Source organism: Pinus tabuliformis, chromosome 6, assembly GCF_031772625.1.
Source record: "Pinus tabuliformis cultivar Carrire ecotype Pingquan chromosome 6, CPIR1, whole genome shotgun sequence".
Lineage (NCBI taxonomy): Eukaryota > Viridiplantae > Streptophyta > Pinopsida > Pinales > Pinaceae > Pinus > Pinus tabuliformis.
The window spans coordinates 1,268,976,554-1,268,989,782 of record NC_142292.1 but is presented as its reverse complement, the minus strand read 5'-3'; the positions used below and the strand labels follow the sequence as shown (position 1 = coordinate 1,268,989,782).

Here is a 13,229-nt window from a genome sequence, read left to right as displayed (position 1 = left end):
CGCGATAGGAAAACAACGCCTTCTGATGGTTAACTGGATTATGGAGGCAAGAATTTTTCAAGATTTACTTGGAATTGAACTTTTAAAACAGTATGTAGATATCTCAGTAATTAATTCTTACCTTTTGCTGTAGCGCAGTATACAGCCTCATATCAGCTTCGAATGTGCCGTAACTTTCTGTATCTTTTCCTTCAAATTCAATCTCTTCAAACAGGCTTGGAATTTGAGGATCAACTCCCTACTGTTTCTATTTTGTGATTGAAAATTGGCCGTTTAAGATAAAATGTGATGAAAATGTGGGGGATGGCCCTTCAGATTTGGGTTGCATGTTTTTGGCTGTCAGTAATTGATATAGGAAATATCTGCCTGGCTAATCCTGAAGCCCATGTTTTGAAGACCCATAGAAAAACTGCATTTTAAGCTGATTTTTTAGTTTGTTTTTCCATGAAATCATGTGCGCGCAAAATGGCAGGCCTTGCAATGGTTGCACCCAATCAAAAAGCACAGCAAGGCAACAATAATAGGAAGGTGTTAGGAGACATTGGCAATGTGGTGGGAGCTCGGAACCCCAAATGCAATATCAACAAAGATGTGGTGATGGAGTATGTTGTTTTATGTTATTTATTATCCTTTAGATGTATAAATTGAATCAATCTGCTGCTGGGTTTTTGTTTCTTTCTATTTGGTGGCCTCTGCTTCTAATGTCAAGTCCTACACTATTGGATTGACTACTGTTTCAGGAGGTCTAGAGTAAACTTGGTTGTCAATGCCAACAAGGGAGCCAATCCCAGCACTCAGGTAAGTTTAATCAGAGTCAATTAAGCAAGCTGAATTATTATTTTTTTTAAAGAACTAGGTCTACCGTTTATAAAGGACAATCTCCTGGGGAATTGAACTAGCAACCAGGCAAAACCTCTGTGTTCAGCCACCTGCTTTTTCGATCTTCCTGCCTAGTATTTTGTTTTTCTAGGCATGTTTAATTTGTTGCTCTTTGTTTTCATTTCATGGGACTCATTCTGTTCTCTATTTTCTGTGAGCCCAAGCATGGAATCTCACTCTTTAATTTTCCCATTTTGATTCCAGCAATTCCAAGCAGATGATATTGTTGTTAAGGCAGGAGCCAAAGCAGAGGCAAAGGCAGTCCGGGGAAACAAACAGAGGCGGATTGTCAGAAGGAAGGCTGAGAATGACACTGCTAGAAAGAAGGATAATGTAGTTTCTATCGGTGATAGCGTAGACTCAAGTGCACAAGATGGGGGATTACAAACATCTAGCCAACTCAAAGCAATGAAACCCATAGCACAGTCACAGACTGCGGTGCTATCAGCCAAAGGTACCCACATCCACGCCCAATTACTAAGAGGTTTTATAGCTGTAAGATTGATTTCTGTTTATCTATTATGTAGTTTGGATAAAAATGATTAATAATTTTGATGGGGGTATTTCAGGACGTTCAAGAGGTTCTCCCTAGCATTGATGATGGAGACCTCGGAAACCAATTAGCAGTTGCAGAATATGTTGGAGACATATACAAGTCCTATCAGAAGATTGAGGTATGTTTCTCTATCAATGATTGGAGATTTGTGTGAATGTGAAGGTAAATTTTTAATTTTCATTTAGTAATCATTGGCAGTCCCGTATGTCCAGAACATGAGCCGTGTACCTCTAGATTATATGAAAAGGCAGGATGAAATCAATGAGACAATGAGGGCAACCCTGATTGATTGGTTGATACAGGTACAAATTAGTTCCTATCCTAACTTCGTTTGCTGCCAATGTTGGATCTAGAAGAACTTTATGTGGGCAATTTCTTAGGCTTTACCTCGAAATATTAAATTTTGCAGGTGCATCACAAATGTGAACTAATGCCAGAAACATTGTATCTCACTGTAAACATTATGGATAGATACCTTTCTATTTATATTGCTAGGAAGTGGGAATTACAATTAGTGGGTATCACTGCGATGTTTATAGCTTGCAAATTTCAAGATACCTGCACTCCTCAGGTAGGATGACTTACTGACATCCATAAGCATGACTGTAAGGAAACCTTTTGCATATATCTAATTGATAGAATACCTAGTTGGCTGTTGAATATTGACATAAGAAGAATCAATTCATATTTGGTTACAGGTCAATGAATTGATCTGCATCTCAGGATACCAATACACATCCAAAATGATAGTAGCCATGGTAATTATCTCTAGCTGATATCTTTCTGTTTCATTTAATTACAATAGATTTTAAAGATTCAGTGTGAGTGATACATTGATAATGATACTTGGCAGGAGCATACAATATTAAATCGATTGGAATTCAATCTTACGTTCCCACTCCATATGTATTCCTTGTCAGGTTTCTCAAGGCAGCTGGTCCTGACAGAGTGGTAAAGTGATGAACTCCACTGTTTCTTTTGTATTGTCAGAATAATCTTCTGATGTATTGATCAAATTGACTTTCAAAATGCTTCTGGAAAATTGAGATTTTGGTTTAAATGTCTTTTCTTCATTGTATTTCCTAATAATCCTCTCCTTTACTGTTAAAAATTAAAATGTATTATCGCATGGTTCAGATAGAAAATCTAGCATTTTACTTGGTTGAGTTGTGTTTGCTTCATTACAAAATGATCAAATACAGTCCATCAATCCTTGCTGCTGCTGCTGTCTACACTGCTCAATGCACTTTGAAGAAGGATCCATGTTGGAGTAAAACACTTGCTCTTCACACAGGCTACTCAAAAGAAGATCTCAAGTAAGTCTTCTAGTTCTCAAGGCACCATGCTTTTAATGAGTTTAACCTTCCAAAGGATACTTACTCCTAAATATCTTAGGAATTTCCATGAATTACACAATCTGTAGATTATATATCCAAAACCTAGTGGACCTGCTACAACACTAATTTACTGGCAACCTGTCTGAAATTGTATCTAATTCTACATATGGGAAAGATTGACAAATGTGCACATCAAACTGTCTGGGGTGTGTGCACATTTAGTTAACCCTGTACGTTGTTAAGGAATAACATTTGATTTACTTGTTCCAGGGAATGTGCAAACTTCATGGTTGACTTCCACTTAAGTGCAGGAAGAAATGAGCTGAGATATGTTCATGAGAAGTATTCAGATCCATGTCATGGCTATGTTGCTTTTTTATGCCTTGCCAACTTACCCAATGATGACAGTTGCACCACCAGCAATGACGCTGTCATTTGTATTAGTGATAACATCGACTCAAGTGCACAAGAAGGGGGATTAGAAAGACCTAGCCAACTGAAAGCCAGGAAACACACTGCACCATCATTGACTGCAATGCTAACATCTCAAAGTGAGGTCTGTGTCACTCTCTTATACTTTTCTTGTTCTTGTTCAACAAATATACACAAACCAAAGAGTATCCATGTCCACTCCAAATTACTAGCAAGTTTTATAACCTTAAGATAGCTTTGTGTTTAGTCATGTTGTAAGTTGGATGAAAATGATTAGTTATCTTGATAACCTCAAGTTAGTGTTGTGTTTATTTATGATGTAAGTCGGCTGAAAATGATTAATAATCTTGATGAATGTATTTCAGGATGCATTCAGGAATTCCCATTAGGTGCTTCCTAGCATTGATGATGGAAATATTGAAAACCAATTGGTAGTTGTTGAATACATTGAAGATATATACAAATTCTACAGGACAATTGAGGTATGTTTCTCTGTCAATGATTGCAGTTTCTTGTTAGGGTGAAGGTAAAGTTTTATTTTCCTTAACTAAAATTTGGCATTCATGTATGCCCAGGACGTGAGTTGCGTACCTCCAGATTATATGAGAAACTAGGTTAAAATCAACGCAAAGATGAGGGCAGTCGTGATTGATTGGTTGGTGGAGGTACAAATTTGTTCCTATGCTAGTTCCAACTTCCATTTGCTGTCAAACTTAGATCTAAAAGAGATTTATATGGTCTATCTCTTAGGCCTGACATCAAAATCTTAAAATTTTCAGGTGCATCTGGAATTGGAATTAATGCCAGAGACATTGTATCTCACTGTGAACATCATTGACAGATACCTTTCTATTCAGAGTATTGCAAGGAAGAATTTGCCATTACTTGCTATCGTTGCAATGTTTATAGCTAGCAAATATGAAGAAGTTTGTCCTCCACAGGTAGGATGACTTGCTGACATCTGTAAGAAAGGATGTGTATATATCTAATTAAAAGAAGACTTTGTTGGCTGTATAAAAGTACATACACCAGCAATATCTACTCCTACAGAAGATTACGCTTTATGCTAGAATCAACACAAAAATTATATTATAATAGGTAACACAATATTGATAAGAGTTGGTTTATACTTGGCTACAGGTCAATGACTTCATCTGCATCTTCCCAAATGAATGCACGTCAGAACAGATAGTGGCCATGGTAATTAGCTCTAACTGATAATTCTTTGTCATTGATTGCAACATAGTATCCAAACATTCAGATTGACTAATCAATTGATAATAACTCTTAGTAGGAGTCTACGATATTAAAGCAACTAAACTTCAAGCTTACAGTTCCCACTCCATATGTATTCCTCCTCAGGTTTCTAAAGGCAGTTGATTCCAACAAAGTGGTAAAGTTTTGAACGACACCACTTTTTATATTGTTGAAAGCAGCCTGTGTGGCATTGATCAAATCTACTTTCGAAAATGCCTCATAAAATCTACCATTCATGTTTTAAATTACTTTTCTTCATTTTATTCCTAATAATACCTTGTTGTACTGACAAGTTGTACTATCTATTATTCAGATGGAAAATCTGGCATTCTTCTTGGTTGAACTGTGTTTGCTTCAGTACATAATGAGCAAGTACAGTCCATCAATGCTTGCTGCTGCTGCTGTCTACACTGCTCGATGCACTTTGAGGAAGGATCCATGTTGGAACAAAACACTTACCCTTCATACAGGCTACTCTGAAGCAGACCTAAAGTAAGCCTTAAAATTTTTAAAGCATCATGCTTTTAGTGATTTTACCCTTCTAAAGAAATCCTACTCCTGGACATTTTAGATTTCTTCATCAATTACAAGCAGGCATTGGTAATCAACTATGGCTAGAACATTGTGTCTTGGTCAACTATATGTTGGAACTCAGCTACTAACACCCTGTATGAATTGAATCTTTATCTAATACTAACGCGCATACTAAGCATCTGGAGGCATACGCACATTTTGTTAACTCTGTACATTGAGGTAATAACATTTATGTGCATTGTTCCAGGGAATGTGCGTATTTCATGGTTGATTTTCACCTAAATGCGGGAGGAAATAAGCTGAGAGCTGTTCATAAGAAGTATTCAGATCCATTTTTTGGCTATGTTTCTTTTTTAAGCCCTGCCAAGTTATCTGTTGAAGACAATTGCAGTTCCAACAACTGATGAATATGTGCACCAGATTTACTTTTGGAGTCTAATTGAAGGTGGCCTATATGTTCTAAAATGAAGCTCTGTTGCATATATTTTGTCCTATTCAACCTGCAAACTAAATCTGTGGCCAAAAATTTATGTTACACTTGTGATTCCTTTGTGCAGATATCAAGGGGCTAGCGCGGATTCTATGTTGATGAGTAATGCAAAAAAGACACACGTGAAACTATGCAAGAAGGAAGAAAACCTTGAGAATGGAAGGATTTTAAATGGGATCCATCCCAGTACCCTTTGGAAGGAAAGACAGTAAGGACGAAAGGAGGGTCACCGACAAGCAACAACGGGAACCACCAGAAAGCTCTCGAATACGTAAACTCCATTCCAGAACCGTTCCGTGAGAAGAGTGAAGATAGAAAGACTAGCCAAGAAAACCAGCCCTCAAGGCATTGCATTGCAGAACGAGGAGATCTTCTCCTACAATGGGGCCAAAACAAGAGGCCTCGTGGTTATAGAGTAGAATACAGAAGCGTGGTTGAAGAATCTTCTATTCAGGCTAAGAAAATTATTTGGATCGATAGACATAATGGAAGGCATGACCAGCAGACATTCAAAATGATTTTATTTATTTATTTTTAAATAATTTTTTATATTGTCTCTAGAGAGACAATAGTTTGAATTATGGACATTTATTTTTTTTAAATAATTTTTTATATTGTCTCTAGAGAGACAATAGTTTGAATTATGGACATTTATTTATTTTTAAATAATTTTTTATATTGTCTCTAGAGAGACAATAGTTTGAATTATGGACATATTGTCTCTATAGAGACAATATGTTTTTAATCTCAGCTATTGTCTCTAAAAAGACAAAAATGTAATTGTCTCTAAAGAGACACAAATGAAGTTGTCTCTAGAGAGACAAATCAAATTGTCTCTAGAGAGACAAATCAAATTGTCTCTTAATAGACAATAATTCTTGTCTTTATAGAGACAATAATAATATGTGTTCTATATTGTCTTTATAGAGACAAATTTTTGAGACATTATATTTTGAGACACCCGCTTAGAGACAATATTTAAGACAATACACAAGTTTCTTTTTGTCTTAAGTTAAGACAATTGACTCAAATATTGTCTTAAATATTGTCTTAAAACCCCCTACATGTAGTAGTGATACACATGTAAGCACTGAAGGCTAACTAAATGCACATCACATGAAAAAATTAGAGTTTAACTTAAGCTGCATGTACACTAACCCAGAGAAAGCCATAGGAGTGATAAAAATGAATAATATAGAAGTTAAGGAAATCGTTTTGTTTCATTTCTTTCTATCTACTTTGCTGCGATTATTGCTGGCTTGCTCATCTGCCGTGATTATATGTAATGACCCCACCCTCGCTAATTTAATTTCTCAAAGCTATGTTGTTTAATTAAAAACAACAAATACTTTGTAATGCTCACTTATTCAGTGAATCCGCCTGGGAGTTCAAAATTCAAATTTTATTGAACCATTCGTCCAACTCCACGGTTATATGTAATGGCCCCACCCTCGCTCATTTAGGTCTTCATTGGATGTTGTTTAACTAAAAACAACAAATACTTTGTAACGCTCACTTATTCAGTGAATTCTCCCCAACTCCAAAACTCAAATTATATTGTTACCATACGTCCAACTCCACTGTACAGTGTATAACACTACAGCAAAGAAATATGAAGTGCAAATTGATTCATGAATAGTGCTTTTGGGTTGGTTAATATAGTTGTCATTCGTGTTCTGGATGACTAAAATTGCAACAACTCTATTTCAGTGCACATCCCACGCCACTACCTCAAAATACAAAGAGTAAATAATCGAAACGTTGTTATTCAAAGAAGTTTATCCACTGAAATTTACATTTCGTCACAATCTGAAAAGAATGGGAAGCAAAACATTGATATTCAAAGAAGTCTATCCACTGAAATAGACTTCTGAAAGGAAAGATTCCTACTCTCCTTTTCCCCACTATTTGCGTTTTCAGTTGAGTTACACATCGATCCATCGTGTCTCACAAGAAGTCTAAACCCATTAAACACTATTTCATGCACAAAAATTATGTATATATACATGGGTTCTGCTGCAGACCAAGGCAATGAATTGTCCACATTCCTTTTGATAATTAGGGTTTATGTTGTAAAAGATGAGGATAAGCAGCAACAATAGGCGTGGCAGAAGGTGGCATCTCGTGCATTAGTGCCATCTTTGATCTTCTCCCCTGCCTTTCTTTTGTCACGGGGGACTCTGGCAACCCCACGGCGGCGTGCTGCAACAGCGTTAAGAGTCTGATTGCTGCGGCGACCTCTTCTCTGGACAGGCAAGCGGTGTGTAAATGCATCAAATCTGCGGCTGCTTCCTCCTCCTACGACTCCACCAATGTCGCCAACATACCATCGCTCTGTGGCGTCAACGTCGGCGTTCCCATTAGCACTTCCATCACCTGTGACACGTACTCATTATTTGCCTTCTTTTATTAGTATTGGTTTTCATTGCTACTTGTGAATTGATATAAGTGTGCAGCTTTAAAGTGTTTATGGTTTTGATTACAGGATCCACTAATCAGCTCCGCCGAGCAACAGACAAGGAGAGGACTGCAGCCGAATGAATAAAATCCTATAATAACAATAAATAAACTAGTGTAATCAGGACGTCCAATGGGATGGCCTCTTCTCTTTGTTGTCATATTTTACAGTTTGATATAATAAAAAGATATTACTCCAAATTGCCATGGTGGTGTCTGTGTTACGATAAAAGTCTTGTTTTAAACCAATTATAAAATATTTAAGTTATCGCGTGAAGCATTTTTGTGGGAAGAGCTTTTCTCCACTGTAAAGTGGGTGGGTGCTGAACCTACTATAAAATATTGAATATTGATTGATTTTGACATTGATGGTTCATGGATACATTAGTAAGTATCAACAGTTGTACAACTTGGCACATGATTGCAGGATTTCATTTCTTCACTGAGTTTAGGTTTAGACGTGTTTCTGGTGACTTGTTTGTAATTTGTCTATGTTGATATTTGAAATTGAGTAAATAAAAAAAATAATGAATTTCGTTAAGTTTGGTAATTTTAATCTTTTGTTTTGATTCTCGTGTTTTTTGAGGTTATAAATTTAAATTCAGAGATGGGATATGAACACTTTCATAGACTAAGTGGAAAAATCGTTACGAAGAGGGGTCTCTTATCGCACATAAATAAAACAAAAAATCTGATATGTTACATTTTGCGATTACTAAATATATGGTTCATCTAGTGACATTTTCAAAAAATATTATTCACATATATTCCTATATTGTGACTAGCGAATTGAAGCAACAATTACAGATCCATATTAGAACTTAATAATGGGTTGCATTTTGTTGCAATTTTATATATTATTGTAGTGACAATATTAATACAACTTTGCAGATTAATGTACATGGAGTGAATGACATTGCCTTTGTGCACTTTAAGAAAGAACTATATGCCGTAACTTTGTGGTGTGAATGACATTGCCTTTATGCACTTTAAGAAAGAACTATATGCTGTAACTTGTGGGGATGACATAACCATTAAACTAAATTTGTTACCTAATTCTTGACTTGCGTTCCCAATGATTACTCAATACTATAAAAAAAAAATAGTAAATTTGATCTCAAATAATATTGTGAATATTCGCGAGTTCATTCATTAGAGGAGCAAAAGGTGGCATGTCGTGCACTAGTGCCATATTTGAGCTTCTCCCCTGCCTTTCTTTTGTCACGGGGAAGCTGCTAACCCCACGGCGGCGTGCTCCGCTGCTATTTGCCCGGCCATGTCCTCAATTTCCTGTGTCTATTTCCCGTGGAACATTCCCACTCCGAAAGCTACAAAACAGTTGCCAAGCCTCCTCCTCTGACAGCATTTTCTTTTAAAGTCGCGGTTACGGTTGGGTTGCCGCAGCTAAAGCAATCAGAAGCAGGAGGAGGTATCAGCTTTGAAAGTCTGGTCTGTGCTTTTTTGGTTTTTTCTAATGGCCGGAATCTGCTCCAAATTGGTCGCTGTATGGTTGGATATGGGATTTGTTTTTACCCATCTGTCTTAACTTCTGTTTTCTTGGTATTTTGGAGGTTCTTTTGTGTTTTATGGAGTAAAATCCAGGTGGTTCGGGATTTGATCTGTTTATATTTTGGTCTGCAAATCGGTTTAATATGTAATATTGTGCTGCAAATCTGTTTAAATGTAGTATTGTGCTGAATATGGGAAGAGTATTGATTTTTTGAAGGTTTAAATGTCTTACATGGTCTCTATAGGTATTGGTTGTCTTACATGAATTTGAACTTTAAGTTCTTTAAATTTAAATTTGACAGTGAAGCTTTTGTTTTATAAATTTGGCGGTAAAAAGGAATGCCGAAGCAGTGCGAATCAGCGCGAAGAAACCTACCCATATTGGCGGATCACAATTGATGTCTCTGCCATTAAATTTTACGTTATATGATTTTTTGAACTCAAGTAGTGATCCATTGTATTTTTTTATTGTTTAAGAATGTTCTTTGGACGACGGAGATGAGTCATAATTTATAAAGCAATCATTCTTTGGACGACGGAGATGAGTCATAATTTATAAAGCAATCATTCAGTAGCCCTTGTGTTTGTTTTTGGGAAAAAATTTAAATCCTTTTTCAATCCTTTTCACCAGAATTTGCAAAGAAAAATAAATTGTGAACTCAAATCCTAGGTACTTGAATATAAAATAAATTTGACTTATTTAACAAATGATAATTCAATAGTTTCATGGTTAGGAAATCTAACAACTTCATGCATCATGAGCTTCTTTGAAATTTAGGCCATCTATATCTGAAAAGATATCAATTTCAAGTATTACAATAACCATTTCGAAAATAGTTGACCTGAATCCTTCATTACTTTCCACACGACGGCCAGATGCTTCCGTTAGCTGTTCAACATTATATCACCACCGGTTATGTTGAAGATGCCGTTAGACAAGCAAGAAAAAAGGAAGTGGCTACAGTTTGAGTAAGATTATACCTCTATCATTTGTATTCCCTGATGATATGTATGATATAATAATGAGAAGAGAAACAACTGATTATCACAAGTCTTTTTCATAGTACTTATTGTCATATGTATGCCAATGGCAAATGCAGGGCTGTTATGAAACTCAAATAATTTTGACAACGGCAAATAACTTTGGTTTTTTTTCCATGGGTTTAGTTCAGTATTTATATTAAAGGGAAGAATAATTTACTCATCGCTGGAATGCTATCATCAGAATTTTGAAAACAGTCTCACATTTTGAGATAGTTTAAATCATAGTCATCAAGTTCCAATTTGAATTCGATATGATAAAAATTCGAAAAAAATTAGACACTCTATATCTTAAAAACTATCATTTTAAATTTTTTTTGTTGTTGTAACACAATATTTTCAGCCTAGTTTTTTCTAAATTTATTTGAATTTTGGATAACATCCAATAAACTAGATAATATAATAAATTTACAAATACAATTCACCATAAAAACTTCACTTCCCTTCAATACTTCTTTATTTCTAAATTTAAATCTAAAATATTTTTCTAATTTTAAAACTGATTTATCTAAAATCCTTCATAATAAATATAAACATTTTTAAAAATATCTAAAATTTCATCAAATCAGTGATTGCAAAATTAACATCAATTACAAATTAACAAACTTTTACAATTCAATGTAAGAGATTCTTCCTTTTCCTATTTTAGTGGCTTTTTAACCCATGAAAACAATAATGAAGTTGGAAAATTATAAACTTTCCTATTCCATTGTGATGCTATCCTACCACTATTTGTGCCGTCTACTTAAACCACCAACCGCGGATTTTGAGGCATTTAATTTTTCATTTAACGGCTTATCCAACCACTTATCCTTGAAAACTGAATCGAATTTCATCGAATAATACGGTATTCGTATCAAATTGGCGAATTTTCAATTTTTTTAGCCCGATTCGGGCGAATTTGGCAACTATGGTTTAAATCCCAAAAAACCTCAACTTCTTTTTTATAAAATTTGATACTAAACCACACAAACTAACCAATTCACTCTAAACTCCACACAGTCATTAGTACACTGGTATATATCTCATATAATTTGATCCCAATACATCTAATATATTTAGCTGGAAAAATGATTCATTATGGTACACAAATGGTCGTTTATATCTTTGTAAGAATCCCAACTCAAGCAAAAAATTATTTTGGAAGTGCGCACCTCTCAGGATTTTTAAAAACTTACCACAAATATTTTTGGGATGGCCTTAAATCTAATATTCAGAAGTTTGTTAAAGAATGTTTGGTTTGCAAACAAAATAAAGCTTAGACAATTAAGACCCCAAGCCTGTTACAACCTTTAGCTATTCCAAGTTAACATTAGGCGGAGGTATCAATGGATTTTATCAGAGGTTTACCCAAGTATGAAAGAAAGAGTGCCATCATGGTGGTAGTTGATAGACTTACCAAGTATACACACTTTTATGCATTATCTCATCATTTTAAAGCCATTACAGTTGCTACTGCATTTATGGAAACAATTCAAAAGTTACATGGAAATACAAAGATTATTGTAAATGACAAAGATCCCAGGAAATTTTTGGATGGAATTGTTTTCTTGTCTTGGTACTCAATTAGCTCATATCCCATCTTATCCTCCTCAATCTAACCGGAAAAATGAGATAGTGAACAAATTTTTCAAAGGATATCTTCATTGCTTTGTATATGATAACCAAACACAATGGGTCAAGTGGTTACCTCTAGCTGAATGGTGGTATAACAGTTCCTTCCATACTACGGCGAAAATGACCCCATTTATGGCACTTTATGGATATCATCCACCATCCATTACATCATATTTAAGAGAAAATTCTAAGGTTCAAGCAGAGGAAGATCACATTGAACATCAACAACAAGTTCTACAACTCTTAAAAAGATAATCTCACTCTAGTGCAAAATCGAATGAAACAACAGGAAAATCAACATCACAATGAAAGAAGTTTTGATATAGGTGACTGGGTATTTTTATGGCTACAACCATACAAACAAATGTCCCTCAAGCAATCTAAAAAGGATAATAAATTATCACCCAAGTACTACGGTAGGTTTTGAAAAATATTGGTACTATGGCATACAAATTGGAGCTATCTGCATCTTCCCGAGTACACCCAATTTTCCATGTTTCATGCTTAATGATGGTTATTGGTGACAAACTCCTAGTTAAAACAGTGTTGCTAGAACTTGATGAAGAAGCAAAAATCATATTTGAGCCTGAAGTAGTCACGAAAACAAGAACTCGACAACAACAAAATTGATTAATTTCAGAGTATCTTATTAAGTGGAAGAATGTACCCACTGAAGACTCCACATGGGAGGATGAGAATTTTATACAGAAGCATCTGAAACCACTCAAGCGTTGAGGACAACATTTTTTTGAAGGAAAGGGGCATGTTAGGTCCCTATAATATTGATGTATTTCCCTTATTGTTATTGTTAGTGTATCCCCCTATTGTTATTGTTGTGCCCAAGTATCCCCCATGTTGTTATTGTTGTGCCCATAGATGCCCACTATTGTTATTGTTGTGTCCTTATATTATTATTGTTATGTAGGATCTGATTATATTGTGACCCCTGAGACTCTTATATATACCAAGGAGGTCTTATCATTTGAATCATGAAAGAATTGTTCATTTATGTAATGTAAAGGAGGTTTCCCCTTCAAAGAGGACATTTTTTAAGTCGTTGATCTCTCTTTTCTTCTATTCTGTGCGGTGATTGCATATCATTCCAGGTATTTTTACTAGT

General features: G+C 35.4%; 1 protein-coding gene and 2 pseudogenes across 3 annotated transcripts; all 3 read left to right on the top strand.

The window, feature by feature from the left end:
- The first annotated feature begins 450 nt into the window (after window positions 1-450).
- On the top strand, window positions 451-3,602 carry LOC149263277 (G2/mitotic-specific cyclin S13-7-like; annotated as a pseudogene). The gene is made up of 11 exons (XR_016249658.1): window positions 451-602; window positions 741-798; window positions 1,084-1,363; window positions 1,459-1,553; window positions 1,648-1,737; window positions 1,845-2,006; window positions 2,134-2,193; window positions 2,289-2,386; window positions 2,573-2,751; window positions 3,043-3,328; window positions 3,570-3,602. The product of XR_016249658.1 is annotated as a G2/mitotic-specific cyclin S13-7-like (transcript).
- LOC149263276 (G2/mitotic-specific cyclin S13-7-like) lies at window positions 3,588-5,399 on the top strand. Its single transcript, XM_089387535.1, has 7 exons — window positions 3,588-3,686; window positions 3,780-3,869; window positions 3,984-4,145; window positions 4,345-4,404; window positions 4,499-4,597; window positions 4,775-4,953; window positions 5,243-5,399. Exons 2-7 carry the CDS (start codon window positions 3,837-3,839, stop codon window positions 5,397-5,399), a joined length of 690 nt encoding a protein of 229 aa, XP_089243661.1. The 5' UTR covers window positions 3,588-3,686; window positions 3,780-3,836.
- A 257-nt stretch (window positions 5,400-5,656) lies between these two features.
- On the top strand, window positions 5,657-8,101 carry LOC149263275 (non-specific lipid-transfer protein 4 pseudogene; annotated as a pseudogene). Its single transcript, XR_016249629.1, has 3 exons — window positions 5,657-5,756; window positions 7,579-7,870; window positions 7,971-8,101. The product of XR_016249629.1 is annotated as a non-specific lipid-transfer protein 4 pseudogene (transcript).
- The last annotated feature ends 5,128 nt before the right edge of the window (window positions 8,102-13,229 follow it).